At 41.1% G+C, this 20,675-nt stretch overlaps 1 protein-coding gene and 1 long non-coding RNA gene across 5 annotated transcripts in view; one reads left to right on the top strand and one right to left on the bottom strand.

The window, feature by feature from the left end:
- LOC309630755 lies at positions 1 to 5,743 on the top strand. Its single transcript, XR_014245918.1, has 2 exons — positions 1 to 4,742; positions 5,095 to 5,743. It is a non-coding gene; the product is annotated as an uncharacterized lncRNA (long non-coding RNA).
- PLEKHM3 (pleckstrin homology domain containing M3) overlaps positions 1 to 20,675 on the bottom strand; it is a 190,999-nt gene that overhangs the window by 6,555 nt on the left and 163,769 nt on the right. The window contains exon 8 of one of the 4 annotated variants that reach the window (XM_082396362.1): positions 5,843 to 8,563. The exons of the other annotated variants lie outside the window; for them this stretch is intronic. Within the exon in view, the coding sequence (XP_082252488.1) occupies positions 8,389 to 8,563 (175 nt within the window). The 3' untranslated portion in view covers positions 5,843 to 8,388. Of the gene's footprint in view, positions 1 to 5,842; positions 8,564 to 20,675 lie in introns of those variants that run through there. 4 annotated transcript variants of the gene reach the window in all.

The raw sequence follows: 20,675 nt of genomic DNA, 5'->3' as shown, positions 1-20,675 counted from the left end.
AAGCCAACCACAGAGATGATGAGCAAGGTTGAAATGAGCAGCGCAGGATGCCGGAAGTCCAGCGGCCTCTGTGCAGCTCGGGCCACAAGCTTTTATTCTGGCCAGCCCTGCCCCTGGGAAGAGACGTGACTCATAGAAATGGGCTCCTCCCTTGTCCAAAATGCTCAAGGTTGAATTTCACTTGAAAAACATACCTTTTTTTTTGGTTTTCTGATTAGAACTAGCTGGGGGGAGGCTTCTGGCTTCTGGGTGGAGGGGAGTCAGCAGTCAGCTAGCAGTTTTGTGACCACGGTGACGATGGACTGAGCTCTAGAAGCTCCGTGTGTTAGCTCCACTGAGAAAGAAGTGGGGTAGTGACTCTAGAGTGAAGTGACAGAAAATGAGTGAAGTGCCCTGCCAACTGAAAACACGCCCAACACCGGTGACAGCCCCTGCGTTACAGCTGTGAAAACGTGACTCTCCACTTCCGCTAACAAGAGCCAAGTGGTTCCCTGTGACTCCCTGCCTTTGACACTTTGGAAAGGTAAAATGACACATTTTCATTTTCTGAATGATATCCTGTGGTTTGTTGCTCTTCTGAGTTTTTTTTTTAAATTAGGAAGCCCCACAACCTTTTGAAATCTACTTGCATAACACAAGTGGGAACAGTAAAGCATGAGAGAGTGGGGAAGAGAATTTTTTTTTAAGAAAAAAACAACACACAGATATTGTAATTTATAGAGAGGAGACATTCCAGGTGGATGACTAGTTTGTTGTTTGGCTCGGTGGAAGCCTGTACAGGAGTCTAAATGGCTGTTTTTACTGCAAAGTCTTTAATAATGAGTAACTGACAAGCACAACTATAGCTGCTCCAGTGGGTGGCTTGCCAATGTGGATTAAGCTCTCATCCTTCCACACATGAGTGACAACCGACTACGACCTCATCCCGGGAGCCCAGGGAATTGGGCCCGCATGATTTTGTTCAACCAGCAATCTCGATGGAGGGTCCAGCACTGGACCAGTTTCAAAGATAGCTAGCTGTGAAGGAACCAGTCCTCGGGGCTCAGCCTTATGCCTCTTGCCTGGGTGTAGGATGGTCTTTGGGGCACCATTCCCTGGCCTGCTACTTACTTACCACTCAGGACTCAAAAGTTTGATCAAAGGAGGATCTTCCCATCCACCCTCGTATCCAGGAGAGAAGGTAGTGACTTAGAGGGAGAGGGGCTGTATCTACCAGCTGAGAGATCAAAAGACAGAAGCTTCACTGCACCCAGCAGTCTCTACCCCCAGCTCAGATCTCTGGGCCAAATATAGCATAATAGCGGTTAGCAGAGCAGGCAGAGTGAGATGGCCTGATGTCAATCCCACCTTCAAATCACTTTCTGCCTGTAGGACTGCTATAGACTGAATTGTGTGCCCCCCAAATTCCTATGTTGAAGCCCTAACCTTCAATGTCTCTGTATTTGGAGATGGGGTCCTCAGGAAGTAATTTAGATTAAATGAAACCATAAGGGTAAGCCCTGATCTGATAGGATTCGTGTCCGTACAAGAAGAGACAACAGAGAGCTCTCTCTTTCTCTTCCCCTGCGTGTACTCAGAGGAAAGGCTGTGTAAGGACTGAGGCAGGAAGGCGGCCACGTGCAAGCCAGGAAGAGAGCTCTCACCAGAAACCAAGCTCTGCTGAACCTTGATCTGGGACTTCCAGCCTCCAGAACTGTGAGAAGTAAATAGCTGTTGTTTAAGCCACCCAGTCTGTGGTATTCTGTATGACAGCCTGAGCTAAGACAGTTACTTGAGCAAGTTACTTCACTTCCCTGAGCTTCAATTTCCTTATCTGCTAAGTTGGATTTCCATTAACACGTGCCTGCCTCATCTGGTGTTACGGGGCTCAAATGAGATAATGCATAAAGCGTTTACACAGTTCCTGGCACCTGGTAAGTGCTTAATAATACAGCTAAGACGGCGCCTTCCAGTGTAAGCAGTTACCTGCTGCCTTTCTGCAAGTCTTCATTTTAGCCTGATTTCACTTATGTCACCATGGTGACCTGAGGACACCTTGATCAACCCCCTCATTTCAGAGAGAAGAAAACTGAAGTTCTAATAGGGCTAGTGGTTGTCTCATGAGGACACGGTGAGTAAAAGACAGAGTTGTGACTAGAACCCAGGACTCCTGGCAGCCCAGCCAAGGCTTGTACTGGGCCCTGGTCATCTGAGTGAGAGCAGGTTACCATGAGGGAAACGCAGGGGTTCAAGTTAGAACCCTGGTGCTCAAATCTCAAATCTTTCTTTGAGTGATCTTGGGCGTGGAATTGACGTTCTTGGTGCTCTGGTTTCCTCATTTGGAAAATGCTACCCACAATGACCTCCTTCCTACTTACTCAATGGGGTTCTGAGACGAACATGGGTGGATGTACGTGGAAGGGCTGTTCAAATGGCAAGTGCTCTGAGGAGCAGGCGAGGGTGACACCACCTCTCATGGTGACACTGGTACCTGCCTTCCTGACTGGAGCTGTGCTGTCTGGGCAGTCGACATGCTGGGGTCATCTCTATGATCCTCTCTGCCCTCAGCCCCTCCCTCCTTCCCAGGGAGAGTAGGGCCGAGGCATGAAGGTCAGACTCAGGTGTCCTAGTGCCTCTCTTGTCTGGCTGGCTCTTCCCCAGTGTCTGTGGCTTTGTCCCCAGTGGGTCACACCTCCGTAACCTCCTACCACTGAAGTGATATGAATGGTAACTTTATCAAATAAATTTCCTCCTTTCTGCCCCCTTTGTCCTGCTGACTTAGTCAGTGACTTATACACCTAGGGATGTTGCCCTAGGGCAATAATTGATAAGGAGAGAACCGCTGGGTTCCTTTAGTACCACTCCCTTATCTCTGCTGATTCCCCCTCCCACCCTGCTGTGAGTGAAGAGGTTGAGTCTTATCAGATATTTCTGGTGCAACAAACACCCATGAGGTGATGGAGGGACCAAGTACACCTGCTCTTTCTAACCAAAGGTCAGTAACTGAAAAAAAAAAGTCTGAGATAAAAAATTAATGATTTCAAAACAGAGCCAAGTCCTATTTTTTCTAACAATCTGTAACCCAGCAGGCATCTTTTGATCTGTATAATGGACAGACTGATCAATGACTTTCCCAAATTCAGAGACTGTATTGTTAATTCCACCCCCCCCCCCCCGATTTTCTCTTTAAAGGAAAAGAACAAGGGCAGGAAAAGGAAGGAGGAAGAGAAACTGTTTCTCGCATAAGAGTTATGTAGCTCTGTGATATAAATATAATGTGCAGGAAAAATATTTACATTAATTTTGTAAATAGGTATGCTCCTCTTTGAGAATAGGACTTTATTAAAAAGAACCTTTCACTTTAAAAGGATTCACTGGCTCCTTAGTGTTTACTGAATTTCCTGACTGTATTTAAAATTTAACAAACATAACTTTTTAGGAATACACCTTTTTATTTATTTATTTATATTAATTAATTAATTAATTAATTAATTAATTTATGGCTGCATTGGGTCTTCGTTGCTGCACACGGGCTTTCTCTACTTGCGGCGAGCCGGGGCTACTCTTCATTGCGGTACACGGACTTCTCACTGTGGTGGCTTCTCTTGTTGCAGAGCACGGGCTCTAGGTGCGCAGGCTTCAGTAGTTGTGGCTCGTGGGCTCTAGAGCGCAGGCTCAGTAGTTGTGGCATGTGGGCTTAGTTGCTCCGCGGCATGTGGGATCTTCCCGGACCAGGGCTCAAACCCGTGTCCCCTGCATTGGCAGGCGGATTCTCAACCACTGCGCCACCAGGGAAGTCCTAGGAATACATCTTTTATACAAGGCAAATCTACCAATGTAATCATCTGTGCAGAATATTGCCACAGATAGTGAAAGAGCAATGTCCCTTTGGCATTCCTCAGTGATAAATCAAACGAAAGCCAGCACCTTCATTTCTGAGTCATCCGGTCAAGCAGTCAGCAGTTTCACTGCTTTTTGGTTGTTGCTGTGCCCCACGGAGAACAAAGACCGTATGGCCTCCCTTCCCAGTGTCATGTCACAGAGGATGTGACTGTAGGGACACATACTTGCTATTGACCAGGGCCATCCAATGGGTTTTTCCATTTTTTTTCTTGAAAACATTCATTACTTAATCCAGGAGTCTCAACCTCGGCACTATTGATGGTTTGGGACAGAGAGTCCTTTGCTGTGGGGGGCAGTCCTGAGCACTGCTGGATGTTTAGCAGCCTCCCTGGCCTCTACCCACTGGATGCTAGTGGCAAACCCCGCTCCTCCCTTGTCAGTGCTTCCAGACACTGCCAAACGTCCAAATGTCCCCTGGGTGGGTGGGTGGGTGGGAGATCTTCCTATCTAGCCTATCTGGATGAGGCATCACAGAGGGGGTACCCAGGGAGTACTTAAACAGTGCCCTCCCCAGGTGGAATGTGCAAGTGTCACCTGCTGGCTTATGCTAATACCAACCAATAAGGTCCAGCGTAGTGTATTTATTCATATCATTTTCACAAATACATATTTTAATACATCATTTGATTAAAATAGCTGAAACTCACTAGAATTAACCATCCTGTGGTTGCTAAAATTAATTTAGGACATCATTTTAGAAGTCAATACCCATGACACAATTCTGTGCATTGACTAGTAACCTGCAACTTTTTATCAACTCACTCTGATTTTTCCATCCTCCCCAAAGGCCATCTTGGTGGTTGACCCTCCAACACATTTATTCGCTCTTTGGCCAAGAACTTCTGAGGTGTTTCTCTGTGGTGTACTTTGCTTCTTTTTTTTTTTTTAAAGACAATTTTTTTTTTAAGCAGATATTCATTTTTAATTAATTAATTATTTATTTATTTATTTTTGGCTGTGTTGGGTCTTCGTTTCTGTGAGAGGGCTTTCTCCAGTTGCGGCGAGCGGGGGCCACTCTTCATCGCGGTGCGCGGGCCTCTCACTATCGCGGCCTCTCTTGTTGCGGAGCACAGGCTCCAGACACGCAGGCTCAGTAGTTGTGGCTCACGGGCCTAGTTGCTCCGCGGCATGTGGGATCTTCCCAGACCAGGGCTGGAACCCGTGTCCCCTGCATCGGCAGGCAGACTCTCAACCACTGCGCCACCAGGGAAGCCCTACTTTGCTTCTTCATACCCTATCTAAGCCAGCTAGAGAACCAAAACCAAATACTTTTGTATTTGCCCCATAAAATAATTTGCTTTTACCTAATTGTGAAGCAGTTAGGTTTTAGCAACTTCTACAATGGAAAAGAGACCAGTAAAGTATCAGCGAGGCCACTTACTGCAGAGGGGAGAGCTCAGCTAGAGAGAGGAACCCTTAGTTCTTGGCCCAGTGGCCCCAGCATCACTGGGATCTTGGGGGAAGTTACTTCATCTCTGAACCTCACTCTCCACAGAAGTCAAAGAGAAAGTTGGATTAGATGGTATCTAAGGTTCCTTCCAAACCTGCAGATTTTGTGCAGGGGAAAAAAGGCTACTCTGGCTTTTATCCTTCTCTTTCTAAAACTTTCTTGCCCCAAGGTCTGTGGATGAATGAGAGGGAATGTAGCTTTGCTGGCCCCTCCTCAGAAAATCTCAGGCTGACAAGCTGGGAATGAATGAGATGAGCCTTAAAATGAAGAGCATCACTTTAAATTTTATTTATTTGCATTGATTAATCAAGCTGTGAAATAGCTTATACGTACCAGTGCATACAGCTCTGATTATCAGGAATTTGGCCAAAAGGAGCTGACTCTGTCCCTTCAAATAAAATTTCAACTAAACATTAAGGACTCCTTTTTAAGCCTCCTCCCAATCTTCATCAGCATCCCTTTTCCCCAAGAAAAAACCCCAGAATTGTTAAATGTTGTGGGGTTTTTATTTTTCTATTTTTATTTTTATTTTTATTGGTGGGGACTGGCTAGAGGCAGTAGTCGTTTGCCACCCTATATGGAAGTACTTTTGTGTTTTAAACATTGGGACAGCCACACTGGAGCAGGCCAGGTGCATATCAGCACGGGATATACCAGAGGATGTGTGAGGAGAAAGGAGTAACTCAAGGTCTGCTTCTACAGAAGCTCTAGGGGGCAATGCCATTAACGATCTGTGTATGCCCTGGCAAACTGGTCCCCTTCCTTGGGACAGGGGCAGGGGAATATCTCCACCATTTGGGGGCAACACAAATCTCATTCTATGTCTTAATAAAGGCATCATAGAACAAGACTCTATACATTTTATAAACAGTCTTTGACCTAAAACTTAGCTTACTGACCTAGGGCAAATGAAAGAGAGGTCCAGAACCTAGAGATCGAATAGTCAATTGCCAAGAAATCAGACAGACAGGGTGTTCTTATTATAGCTATCAAACTCAAGAAAACTAACCTGTGACAAACTAACAGAACTAAATATGTGCAGGAAAAAAGGTTTGCTTCTCAAATACTATGGCAAAGAAGCAAGAATTCCTGGCTGCAGAGAGTTTCCTGTTCTGGAATGCTAATGACATGAGGCCAATTAGAGACAGGCTGGCGATGGCTTTGTCTGTGCCCTTCCAGATTCTAGCTGCACACAGGGAGGTCGCAGGAAGCTGCTAGAGGCCTCTGCCCCAGGTTGAGGTCACTGAGATGCTTCTGCTCTGTTCACGTTGGGTTCTTCCCCTGCTGCATTTTTATTTTTGGCTCAGGCAATGACCTCAGATATTTCACTAGGACTGAAATTCAGGCTTAGTTTGGTTGGATCTCTGACAAGCGAAAGACAGGCCCACAGAGCAGGGTAGAGCTTTGGCTGATTTCCACTCAGTAGAGCCCACAGCGAAAAGGGTGGGGTGCAGAAATAAGTGCACGTTATCAGGCATGCGAGTGCGGTTTGGTGTATGGCTACTATGTAAGACGCCCCATAGGGTCACCAGATATTATTGGTTTTTCCAAGAAACCATGATGATTATTTAAATCTCTTAGCTAAGGGAGGTAGTTATTGGGGCCTGGTTATTTTAATGTTTTGGGTTGGTGTTTTCTTCTGTTCTTCAGGAAGTGAATGTAAGCAAACAATTTATAATTTGCTTAAATAGGAAATCAGCCAATATATATAGCATATGCCTGCATGTGTGTGTGTATATGTGCTATGTATGTGCTTACATACGTATATGTATGCTGTTTAGAAGAATGCACAGAACATGTTACTAAACATTCAAAGGTAAAATGAATTAAATATGATTTAAACAGATGATAGAACCTAACAGATTCATCCATTTGCGGGAAATAGAGCTAACATAAAGAACTGTTAACACGTAATTTCAGTAAGAAACTGATTATGGTTGGTGCTGATGGGTGGGGAGGGTCCAAGATTCACGGCCGCTGCCTGGAGCACCACCTCCAGTCAAGCCTTGTGCCAGGAAATCCACACTCTCCAGATGCCCCTCTATTTTGCCCCGGGAGAAGCAGCTGGGAAAGGGAGGAAGAGGCAAAGGGTCTGGTAACGAATTACAGAACTCTCCTGGCTCCTTGCAGAGCGAGGGATGAACCGCATTTGGGTCTATCACATTTAGGGTTGTTCACTGTGATTTTTTTTTTTTTTTCTTATTTTGGCTGGGGGTAGGGAGGTGGGGATTGAAAAGGTATTCATAACGTTTGACTGGAATTATATGAGACTAGAAAAGATCCAGCTCCTTTGGCTAAACGTCTGGCAGATTGAGGCATGTATGTGCTAATTTGTAAATCTATTCTAGTAGTTCTGCTTTGTAAAATGCACATACAGTAAAATCAAATTAGATATTTAAATTAGGCAATATCTATATGGCCCTTTGCCCCTATTTTTATATAAATTATCCTTATAATAGCTCTCCTATTTGTTTTCCCTTCTTTACATAAGTCAGTCAGTCAGTAAATAGATAAAAATGAAATGAAATACTAAAATAACTGGTGGCTTATCTGGTCCCAGAACTAGTAAATGGTGATCAACTTGGGACTTGATTCCAGTCTTCTGACTTAAACCTGGCCCTCTGTCCCCAGTTCCTAGCCACAGGGTCCTTTAAGTTATTCAGTATATCCCCACATACCTGCTAAGACTCAAATCTGGGAAGAACAATTGGTATGCCCTGCAATAATCTTTTTCTTTACATTTTAATCCCTGCAGTTAATTAAGGAAGGTTTTTTTTTTTTTCCCCTGACTGCAGCCCACAAAGCATTTGGCTTTCACAGGTCTTGTACTTTTAGTTTGTAAACCAACCTCAGCTAATACGTTTGACAAGTGCTTTACTTAAAATCTTGGCTTTGAAATAGAATGTAAACAAGGGTTAATTAATTCATTTGTCAATTTTTCTATCCTGCTGGGGACAATACCTCACCATTATCTTTAGTGCAAACGCTTAATAAATGCTTCTTGCTAATTTGCAGGTGGTGACAGGACTTCTCAGTAATACTCTATTTATGTAAAATCATAATAGATTTGACCTGAATGAAATAGTCTTTTGGGGATAGGGAAAAACTGGAATTTCTGACACTTCTAAGTTTTTTTTTAAATGGTTCACCTGGCAGTTAATATCATTCTCAACAGACAAATGTCCATCACTTCTTGGGATTACTTGAGGATTTAAAAATTTTCTATAATATCTGGAAAAAGTTAGAATATATTATAATTGTACCCATTAAAGAACCATAAATAAGAGCAATGGCTTTCTGTAAAAATCTCTAAAGTAGTTCAAAACACCTAAGAGTCCAAGAGATGTTTAGAAATGTCTTGCTACATCTAAGACAAAGGCAGTAAATATAAGAATTTATTAGGCTAATGCAGATTAAAAAAAAATTATCTTGGCTTATATATGGACTTTTGTTAATTCACCAGCCTACCTTTTTAATGTAAAACTGAAAAATTTAACTGTCAAGTTTTTGAAGTAAACCTCTTTAAAAGAAATAATAATTTATAACAATGGTATCTAAGACCCTTGAATGGGATTTACTTGTATTTAACATATTACATTTCAGTTCCTCAAAGCACTAAGACACTTAATGGAACACAAAAGAAACTGTCAAGCACGGGTACATTAGAAAAATGCAGAAAAGTTCAGAAGGTAAATCTAATTTTATAAACAGCATGATTAGTTGCTTAGGAATAAGTTAGTGATGTAAATTTAAAAGGAGAAAGGCATTCAAATAAAAGACCCAAAGTGTTTTGGCATTAATTTACACTGTTCCCCTATTTGTCTCGTCTCACCAATACATTCTCTACAAGACAGTATTACATCATTTTCTAATACTCAATGTGTTCTAGGCCAATGGTTCTAAAAGTATGGTCCCTGGACTAGCCAAACCAGCATCGCCAGAGAATTTGTTAGAAATGCAAATTATTGGGTTCCATGCCAGACTTACTGAATCATAAACTACAGGGTGGGGCTTGTCAATCTATGTTTTAACAAGCCCTCCAGATAATTCTGATGAATAAGAAAACTTTGAAAACCAATGCTCTAGGCCAATCATTTCCAAAGACAGCTGGGCTGTCTAATATATTAGACAGGGCTGTTCTAAACACTTAGAACAAAAACATGGACTTTGCAAAATGAAATAGGAAGTGATATTAATTACCGTTTTTATATAGGGCTTTACATTTCATATCTATTAATATTTTCCCATAGCTGATATGTAAGAATCTCATTTTATTTTGCTTTCCTTAATTACAATATGGAGTTGTTCTTGTATTTATTGGCCATTTGCATGTTTTTTCTGTATACTGGCTTGTGACCTTTGCCCATTTTCTAATGACTTTTATAGATTTTTTTATATTTAGGAAATTAATACTTTGTCACATGTGGAAAATATCTCTCCAAGTTTCCTGTTTACATTTGCCTTTATCTATAAAATTTTAGGCATTTAACATTTTAAAGATGTATTTAAAAGCATTTTGCTTTCATGACTTCTGGGTTTGTGTCAAGCTTAGAGAGACCTTCCCCACTTTAAGACGACAAAAATATTCACCCATCTTTTCTTCTAGTACTTTATGGGTTTTGTTTTGTTTTGTTTACATTAAAATATTTGATCCAGTTGGAATTTATCTTGATGTAAGATGTATGGTAAAATCCAGCATTATTTTTCTTTCTTCAAATGGCTATCTGATTCCCAGTTCCTTTTATGGAATGATCCATTTTTGTTTCACTAATTTGCTCTGCTACCTTTATCGTGTGCTAAATTCCCATATTACCTGGGTTTATTTCCATACTTTCTGAAATCCTATTCCATTGATCTATTTTCCTATGCCAACACTATACTGTTTTATAATACATTTGTATATCTGGTAAAAACAGTCTCCCTTCAAGTAAACAACTTTAGAGTTTATAACCCTAAAGAGTTATAACATTCTATGTTGAATATATTAGCAAAGTTTACTGCTGCCCATCTTTATGTTAAATGAAAGAATTTGAAATGTAAATAATCAACCAATTAATTAAATTTATATTATAGTTTTATTTCTTAAGTTTATTTAAAAAGAGATGCACCTGTATAAGCATCTCAGGTGGTCAAGGACAAATCCTGACTTTAGACATCTGACTTTTTGAACATCTCAGTTTTTTTTTTCATCTTTATAGTGTCAAAGGTATTGTTTAACTTTTGGTGGGTTAAACTAACAGACTGTTTACATGTTTATAAAATTAGGAAACACTGTTTAATTGTTCAATAATGTATAAACTTTTAGTAATTAAAATTATCCTAATGTGCTTGAACCAAGCATGTATTGGAAAAATAATGCAATAATGCTTAAAACCTGGTACTATCAACATATAGTAACACTGAATGAGGGAAAAAGGCAAGAACAACAATGCCTGTTTTAGCAGCCCCTTTGATTCAGTGAGAACATTATTTGGAACTTTTGCTTCCACTCTGCATATTAGTAAAAGCTGGATGGAACTGATAATCACAGTAATAAAAAGTTACGAATAGTTATGCTATGTACACAAGCAATAAACAGACATGTGAGACACCTGAAAGTCACTAAAAATTTTATTTCTTTCAACACTGCACTGTGTATATTCATAAGACAGGACTAGGGTGGAGAAGGCTAGGTGGTAGTATATCAGCAAAGGAGACTCTCAAAGGGAGCAACGTGCTCACTCACTGGGGGAAGCCAGTGGGTGCCTCTCGCTTCGGTCTGATTAGCAATGTGCTTGCTAACTAATAAATAAGCCTTTTCTCTTTCATTGCCTCCGGGAGGTGGCCTGGGCAAGCTGTCTAGAGCCCTCAGTGAGAAAAACTGAGGTGAGAAACTTTTGTGGGGTTAGGCCCAGAGAAGGGTTAAGTACTGCTCTCAGGTACTTTCTAGGTATTAAGGTTCCCCTGATTAGGTCTCTCTCTTTTAAACAGTGGACCTTACGTACCTCTCAGGAAAGCTGAAAGCAGAGGAAGGGAAAAGTCACCCTTCACGCTTGCTGCTTTGACATTCACATCACTTGTCCCTAAACCCCTGAATTGGTGCCTATTTCTGATACTGCAGGAAAACCATGCTCCCCCCTCAGTTTACCTCAGGTCTCACTCTCCCACCCTAATTCCATCCTTCCTCCCCTTCCCTGCCCCCCACCTTGTCTTCCTTACTGCCAAGGAAAATTTGCTTGTTTCTTCATCCTCAGTTCTGAAATTTTTCTTTCCAATCATTAATGTAAGCTGCTTTCCCACCTAAGTCTTTTAATTTCCTTTCTCCTCACCATCTCTTTCTAGAAAAAAAGTGTTAACTCCCCTCTTAAAGAATAGCTTTAAGATACTTCAACCTCCTCACTCTCAAGGCCGAACTAGATCTTTTAGTTTAAGTTATATCAGTCCAAGTAAGTGGCTTCTAACGTTTCCAATGCAGTCTTTAAACCAGCCACTGATTCATTATTTGCCAGCTAGTCTACTATGTTATTGGTTTTATAAAAGGCAATTCCCACATTTCTGTTTTTCACATGAATTACCTCTTTTAATGCTCTCTTGCCCTGTTCTCTCACCCAAAGGTTACAAAATTCTTTTCATTAATTTTGGTGAGAACACCCATCGCCACTGCCAACCATCACCAGAAGTAAGTGAAACTAGTTGAGGGTATGTAGTCGTCTTTTACCCTTCTAGGATGCTCTGTGCATCCCTCAAATTTTAGGCTAGTGCTCTGACAACAGGGTGAGGCAGAAAGGGTACCGTACTGGGGTATGACAGCCTGAATCTCCAGCTAGCTATGGGTGTGGTGTGGTGGGGGACACTGGCTTCCATCGGGCGGTGGAGGGGGTGGGGAAGGGGTGTGTGTTGCAGGACGTGGGGGTGATGGGCAAACGACTGCTAAGCTTCCCAAGTTCTACGCTCTGATATAATTCATTCCAAATATAATAGCAACTTTTGTATAGAGTGTAAACAGCTATGAACTGTGCCTTTATCTCTATTTTAAGTACTCTGAAAGAATCAGGAACCAAACAGATGATTATTAATGGTAGCTATAGATGGCACAGGCAGGTATTTCCTGATGCAGCATTGAGCGGTTTAATATTCAGAATATTGAAGGGGTTTAATAAAGATACGATAATGCACATTAGATGCTGAAATAAAAACAAAATGACGACTTAAACAGGTTACTATCTGTACTCCTTTAATTAGTTGTATGAAAAAAGTCTCAAAATATCATAAACATATACTGACAAAACCAAGATACTGTTGTACCTCTTGTAATTCTAAAGCACAAAAACAGTTCATTTCAGAACATATTGCTCAGTCTGAAAAGTCAACATTTTTTGTATGGAAAGGTAAATACTCCTTCTCTTCCCTATTGTGTATTCAGGTTACTTATTTACAGTCCCACGGGGAAGGAAAAAGCACACACTAAGAAATGACCTAAAAGATGTTTTGAAAATTAAGTTATCCGGGTAGCTTAGCAAAGCTCAAATTTTTGACAGTAAAGTCTCCATTGGGCCAATAAAACACATCTGTCCCTAATATATAATAGAATGTTAGCTATCACTCAATAAAGTCAGGTCTCTTGGTAATGTCTACATTTAAACAGACAATTTCCCTGAAATTAGTTTAAAAGCTATTTAAAATAAAAGAAAATATGTTGGTAAGTACAGATTTGAAAAACTAAAATAAAGTAAACCATCCATTCATGAATTATTTATTGAGCATTCACTATGTGTTGTTCTAGATGTAGAGGATGGAGCAGTGAGCAAAATAGAAGAAGTCCATTTCCTCATGGATCTTACATTATTTCAGAATGGTGGACTGAATCACAATTTGAATTTATATCTTAATCCCTTTGGGTGAAATGTATCAAGAAAATCAATCAACTTCACTGAAAACGTTATGACAAACCATCAAACAGACTAATACAAAATGCTAAGCAATGGAGCTGAAGTAAAGCTCTTACAAGCTCTTACTTCTTTGGTCAATAAGAGCTTAAAACAGTGTCATACGCCTGATGTGTAGATGGTGGGGCAGCTTGTTAAAGGTCACACAGCAATTTAGTGGCAGAGTTAGGAATGACATCTAGGCTTTCGTATCCCCAGTCCAGTGATCTTTCTGTGGGCTAGCCTGCCTTTACTTTTGGATCTTGATAATTTTAGAGCCAATTAAATTTTTTTTTCCTGTAAAAGTACCCATCAGTGGAAGTGTATAGATTAAATACGACTATTTTCCTGGTTCTAATATGATGTGATAAAAAGACTGGATATAAAATTATGTATTTCATACAATCTCAATTTTATTAAAAAACATATATGCATATGTATGTATGGAGAATTTTCTTCTTTATACTTTTATGTACTTTAATTTATTTTTTATTTTTATTTTTTAAAATTTATTTATTTATTTATTTATGGCTGTGTTGGGTCTTTGTTGCTGCGTGCGGGCTTTCTCTAGTTGCAGCAAGCGGGGGCTACTCTTTGTTGCGGTGCGCGAGCTCCTCATTGCCGGGGCTTCTCTTGCTGCAGAGCACGCGCTCTAGGTGCACAGGCTTCAGTAGATGTGGCACGCAGGCTCGGTAGTTGTGGCGCACGGGCTCAGTTGCTCCGTGGCATGTGGGATCTTCTTGGGCCAGGGCTCGAACCCATGTCCCCTGCATTGGCAGGCAGATTCTTAACCACTGCGCCACCAGGGAAGTCCCTAATTTTATTTTTTATTTTATTTTTTTACTTTCATATACTTCCAATATAATGAACATCAATTTAGTTTATAATTGGAAAGTTAAAACAAGAGTTAAATAACTTCTCCCCCTCCAAACCACAAAAAATTAGGTTGTCTAAAACACTTAGAGATAAAATGATTAACATATTAGCCAGACACCTAAGTAGAAACTTGGTAAGAAATATGTCTGGGGGAGACAACAGCCATCTATTCAAGTGACCAAATGGCTTCAAAAACCAATGGCGGCCTCACCAGCTAGGACTGTGTTTATAAATGCACAGAATTTATCAAGCGGCTTAATGGCAAAAAGGGTCAGGTCAGCCCTGAGGATTTCACAAAAGTCTTGTCTGTGTTAGCAGACATTCTAAAACATTTTGACATGTGAATATAGGAGCCACCAGGCCAAGGTAAAATGTTATTTACCAAGTTACTCTTTGACCAATGTTTAAAAGCCAAAAAAACTAGCATTGTGCTCGAGTTTTTATCAAGGAGAACCTTTACTGACTCAATAAATACATTTAAGAGCAGGCAGTCAGGTAGCCTAAGGAGAGCAGAATTCCATCTTGTAAGTCACCCCCTGCTTCTGCCACTCATGAAATCTGTGCGCTCTTTGGGTTTCAGTTTTTCTACGCTAAAAATGTCTAAATGGTCTCCACAGGCCCTTCCGACTTTGTTAGTTTTGATTCTAGAACAGAGGCAGGAGTCTTGTCCTTCACCATCAGAGTTAGAGAACCATGGAGAAAGTTCCTCGATATGCTCCTCTTCAACCCGGGGGGAGGGGGGAGAGGGGAGAGGGGGAGAGAACACTAAGCAGATGGAAACTACTGGTTCCTCAACAAACACACCTAAGAAGAGGAGTCCAAATTCCCTCTAGCTGCTGGGAGGATCCCACACCTCATTACAATACTTGCCGAGTGGCTGCTTCCCAAGAAAAGCCACGGAAGGGAAATACCATTAAAAAAGCGTATATGCATTGAGGGAAGCTGCTCCCTCCCTAAAGCCTAACCTAGCCAAGGCTGTTGTTCTCTCTTGTGGAACAGGATGTAACAGGACTGCCAAGCACAGCCCACAAACCTGCTAATTAGGTGCACCGACAGTGTTTGTTTTGGAACCATTTACCAACAGAGGAATGTGTCAGGATGATTAGTGAAAAAAGGGTATGTAATGTATGTGTATTCGAGTCCAGATGAGGGCATAATCCAGGTATTCAGTCTGTTTGTGCAAGGGCTCACAGAAATGAAGCCTGAGCAAATAGGAAGCCACAAGGAAAGATCAGCTTCTGGGCAGTGCTTCTCTCTCCTCCTCTTCTGGAGCTTTCTTCTACTCCCCCAACTCCCACCAAAAAATTCCTGCCTAAACATGAAACTCTCTTTCAAAAAATGACAAACTATTGTATAACTGGCTGCCCAGAAAAATGGTGGCAAATCTGGGGTTTAATGATTTTCTAGGCACATAAGTGGCAACCTTAGGCAAAGCCATCTCCACATTTACCTTCCATGAACAAATCAAAGGAAACTAGGGCAATGGAAAACACAGCTCTTAATGGACTGCTCAAGTTGTGCTGAGAATTGTGCATCTCAGCATCTTCTGTGTGAAGAAGTAATTCTGTACTTCATAATACGGCTGGTTTTTTTTTCTCTTTTTAAACAAACCTTTTTAAGGTTTGACTACAATTAGTTATTTGACGCTTCATGTGTACATGAAGCTTAAAGAAGGGCAGAGGTGCCAAGACAAAGAACAGAGTCCATGCCCCAACAAGTTCAGGTCCTCAGGGGCAGGGTGGTATGAATAGCAATGAGATGCAAAATGACAAAGGCCAATTCCAGAGGTCAAGGTATTGGGAGGAGTCTCCATGCTCTTCAGTACAAGCTAGACATTTCTGGAGTTTGGCCAAGATGGATGAAAGCGATGGGGCTTGAACTGAGTTCTTTGGGAGACCTTTTTTTCTGTAAGCTAACCTGACAAAATAGATTTCAAAAGTGAAAAACAGGATAAGCCCTCTTAGAAACTCACTTGCTATGGACTTTTCCATGAGGCCAGTGTTCGTTCTCAATAGACAGATATAGGAAATGTTCTGTGAACGTGTGCAGACTGGATGTGGTGTCAGACTATGTTAACTCAACTGGTAAGAGTTTGATGTTGATAAATTCAAGGTCCTGTGTGCAACTGTGATTTCTTGAAGGAGAGGAGGAAGTGGTCGACGATTGCATACAAAAGGAAAACTACCAAGTAATGCTCAGTCTGCTTCTCCAAACCCCCAGAGCTTTAAAAAAAAACATGTAACCCTTTTAGAAGAGTAACCACTGAGCTGCAGATGCCCTAACACAGGAAGAACATGTGCTCGGGGATGCCTTCCTAGGACAAGTGCACGTTGGCCTCCATAGGCCAACACTCAACGCCAGAGAAATATTTGAAACGACAGGTCAGTTGCTTCAACCTTACATATAAATCTGTAGCGTTACTTCAGACTTTCACTCTGCTCCTCTATCCTCACAAGTGTTTTTTTCCCAGATTTATTGAGATATAATTAACATATAACATTGCATTAGTTTTAGGCATACAGCGTGATGATTTGATATACGTACATGTTGCACAATGATTACCACAGTAAGTTTAGCTAACATCCATCACCACACATAGTCACAAAAGTTTTTTTTCTTGTGATGAGAACTTTTAAGCTATAGTCTCTTAGCAACTTTCAAATATATGATACAGTATTGTTATCTTTAGTCACCACGCTGCACATTATTCATCTTATAACTGGAAGTCTGTACCTTTTTGACCCCCTTCACCCATTTTGCTCCTTCCACACCCCCTGCCTCTGGCCACTGCTTATCTGTTCTCTGTATCTATGAGTTTGGTTTTTTGTAGATTCCACATATAGGTGAAATCATATAATATCTGTTTTCCCTGTCTGATTTATTTCATTTAGTGCAAGTATTTTAAGTTCTCTTAACCAGTTTTTTAAAAAAGCGTTGTCAGCGTTCTTAATGAACGCACATAATATATTTGGGAGAGTTGAACCAAATAGCAAATAGTTATGGAATGCCTACTATATGAAACACACCAAATTCAGTATTAATATATAATCTTCTTATAACACTCCCACATCTAAATGCAACCCCGAATGGGAGCAGGGTCATAAAGTCTTGAAGTGCAGTGTTTTCCATACTGGAAAACCTGTGGGGATGGCTTGTATATGACCTGAAAAAATCAACAAGGCTGAATGGATCAGACACAAAGGACGGAACTGATTTATGATAGCTGGTAGGTTTTGCAAGTCCCATGTTAAACGCATGCTGAGTGTTTTTAAGATGAAGTATTTATGTACTTGTGATCTGGAAACATTTCAAGATTCAGGACTGGCATCTTCACAGAAATGTGTGAAGCAGGATGGTCTCCTTAGCAGCATTATGTCCTTAATAACAAAAGATCAGTGATATGTAGAGATGCTGGAAAGAAAGCTGGATAGGAGGCAATTTTAGGATTAAAAAAAAAAAAACCCCAAAACTAAGTCCTGGGTCATTCTGTGGATTTATGTGACGTTTTTCCTTTTATATTGATTGTTTTTGCTTAATTCTTAGGGCAGTATCAGTCTAATCTTCTGATTTGTAATTCTGAAAATTTAGAGCCCTTATTTCTGATGCTCAATCAAGGAGGGCATGTTTTGTCATTCCTATTTCCTCAGGATGTGGAATTGGACAGTTGTTTTAACAGAATGCTCCTCTCTCCTAGGGCTGAGCTTTCCTTTTAGTCCTCTAAGAGGTAAATGCTGGATTAGGCTTAAGTAAAGCAGTTTTGTGATTCTGGATCTTCCTACTGTATTTAAAACCTTGCAATTTGGATTTCAGTGTTTTCCAATTTAAAGGAGAGAGGTAGGTATTTAATCTGGGGTCTGCCTTCATAAACCTGATTAAGGCGGGTCCTTAGCTGCACAGGTACCCCTCACGGACTTGGCCTGCCTGGGCTGCTCAGAGGTGGGAGCCCTGCTGTGGTTCCCTTTCCCATTCCCCCTCACAACAGCCCCTCGGCCACCTCACGAAAGAAAAGCAGAGCTTTCCCCTCCCCAATTTAACTCTGGCTCACTGCTCCAAGTATAAAAACGTCCAGGTTGGCAAATAAAGGGAAAATTGTAAATAACAATTTTGGGGGAGGCTTCTTTTATTTATTTATTTATTTAAAAAATTTTTATTTATTTATGGCTGCATTGGGTCTTCGTTGCTGCGCAGGGGCTTTCTCTAGTTGCAGCGAGCGGGGGCTACTCTTCGTTGCGGTGCGCGGGCTTCTCACTGCGGTGGCTTCTCTTGTTGCGGAGCACGGGCTCTAGGCACGCGGGCTTCAGTAGTTGTGGCTCGCGGGCTCTAGAGCGCAGGCTCAGTAGTTGTGGCTCACGGGCCCAGTTGCTCCGCGGCATGTGGGATCTTCCCGGACCAGGGATCGAACCCGTGTCCCCTGCATTGGCAGGCGGATTCTTATCTAATGCGCCCCCAGGGAAGTCCGGGGGAGGCTTCTTTTATAGCAGAGGTACATACAATTTTCAAATTTCTTTTAGGGGGTATGCTGCAAAAACAGTTTGAAGACTACAGGTACAAAAAAAAAACAGTGATGTATAATGAAAAAAGCATAGGTTTTGGAGTCAGATATATTTGGGTTCAAGTTTTGGCTTTATCTTTTGGGCCAAGTTAATTGCCTCCTCTGAACCTAGGTTTCCTCATTATTAAAACAGAGGTAATAATACTCCCTCAGAGGACTGGCATAAGAATTAAATGATGAGATATGTAAACTGCTGGCACCAGTACTAGTAAATATTAGTGCCATTCCCCTACAATCCCAGAACATTCTCTATGTCTGCCAGAGATGGTGTTCTAAAAATTAATACTAGGGCTATATTTCTAAATTATACATTCATGAAGTTTCCTCCTGCATAACAATTCATTTAATAAGGAAAAGAAAGTCTCAAGAGTTGACCAATGTTTGATATGTGGTCATAATCAAATAAGCATGTTGTTAAAACCGAGTGTATTCTAATATTGAAGTACATAAATCGGTGCTTTAGAGATCAACATGGAGCTCTGTCATATGTTTAGAAATTGTGGAACGTCTTCCTACCCACAATATACGTCATTCCCCTTCTTGGAGCCCCAGGTCCACCCCCTCTACTGTGGCTCCTCCCACACGTTAACACAACTGCCTACTGGCTTGTCTGTCTCTTACTAGAGACTCTCAACTATTTGTGAGCAAGGAGCATGCCGGGTTCACTGTGTGTCTCTAGAACCCAGCCCAGTGCACAAACATAATATGTTCAATGAATCATTTATTGAAAGAAAGAATAGTTCTAATGCTTGTGGAATGTTCTTTACTGAATTGTAATTATGCTATTCACATGATATTTGGATCTGAAAGGACATTAAATATAGTTCTGAGGATGCAGAGGTGCTGAATTTAGCAAGATGGTCAAGGATGTGGTAACAAATTAACTAAATACTAAATTTCTAGGATTTTTACATACAGATTTTTAAAACGTATTTTATGATGGAAAATTTCAAACATATTCAGAAGTAGAGAGGATAGTATAATAAACCCCTGTGTACTGAGCACCTAGCTTCAACAATTATCTATCTCTTTCATCTATATTTATTGCCTTTCTCCCACCATCAGATTATTCTGAAGTAAATCCAATGTATCATTACTTCATCCATAAAGATTTCAATTATGCATAGATTTAAAAATTTATCCCACAATTCAAATTTACTTTTATTTACCCACATTTATTTATTCAGTACATCTTTATAGATATGTTTTAAATCTGCACCTCTATTTCTGATTAAAGTTTTCCTTCAGTAAATCTTTTATTAGTGTTTGTTTTTGTCCTTTTCCATTGATGTGTACAAGCCACTCCCAGTGTTTAACTGGAAACTGAACACCATGGGAAAGCGCCACAGGCTCCTGGAAAGTATTATCCACCTGGAATTCCAGGAAGGCAGGTCAGAGCTCCTTCGGACTCAGACATTTGTGCAAGCTTGGAGAACTGCATCTGACCAAGGGAGAAACAGAGCATTCTAACTAGTTATGTATTCTTTCCTACTGGGTAAAGGCCCTATGAGCCCATAGATGTGCTAATGTGGTCGTTTTGGTTGTGAGAATCCAGCACCTCTGATCATGACCACAGATATCTTAGAGGAGGGATCTTTTCTTTCTGAATGTGACTTAGAATCACATAGGGAGTCTTTGAAGATACAGATTCTGGGGATTTAAAGAAGCCAGGTCTCACAGGAGATTCTGATGTGCAGTGAGAGGGGAGTACCTCTGTCCCTGCAAGGGACAAGTCCTGGGACTGAGGGCTTTAAAAATGTGTGCATCCCAGCACCCTGATCTTGCTTTCTAATATTCTCTATTAAAAGGAACCAGGGCTCCTTGGAGAAACGGCTGCTTCTAGGATTAGGGCAGGAATTATATAAGATGAGCCTGGAGCATCTGACAGTGCCAGAAAGTAAGGAAGTGCTCAAAACCAAAAACCTCATAATCATTGGGATATGCCAAAGGGAAACAGGAGCCAACTGAAAGAGTTATTAAATGGCTGAAACCAGAACAGTTTGAGTAACAA

Source organism: Balaenoptera borealis, assembly GCF_965194805.1.
Source record: "Balaenoptera borealis genome assembly, chromosome: 6".
Classification (NCBI taxonomy): Eukaryota; Metazoa; Chordata; class Mammalia; order Artiodactyla; family Balaenopteridae; genus Balaenoptera; species Balaenoptera borealis.
The sequence above is the reverse complement of the archived record's forward strand: the minus strand, read 5'-3'. Positions and strand labels throughout refer to the sequence as shown.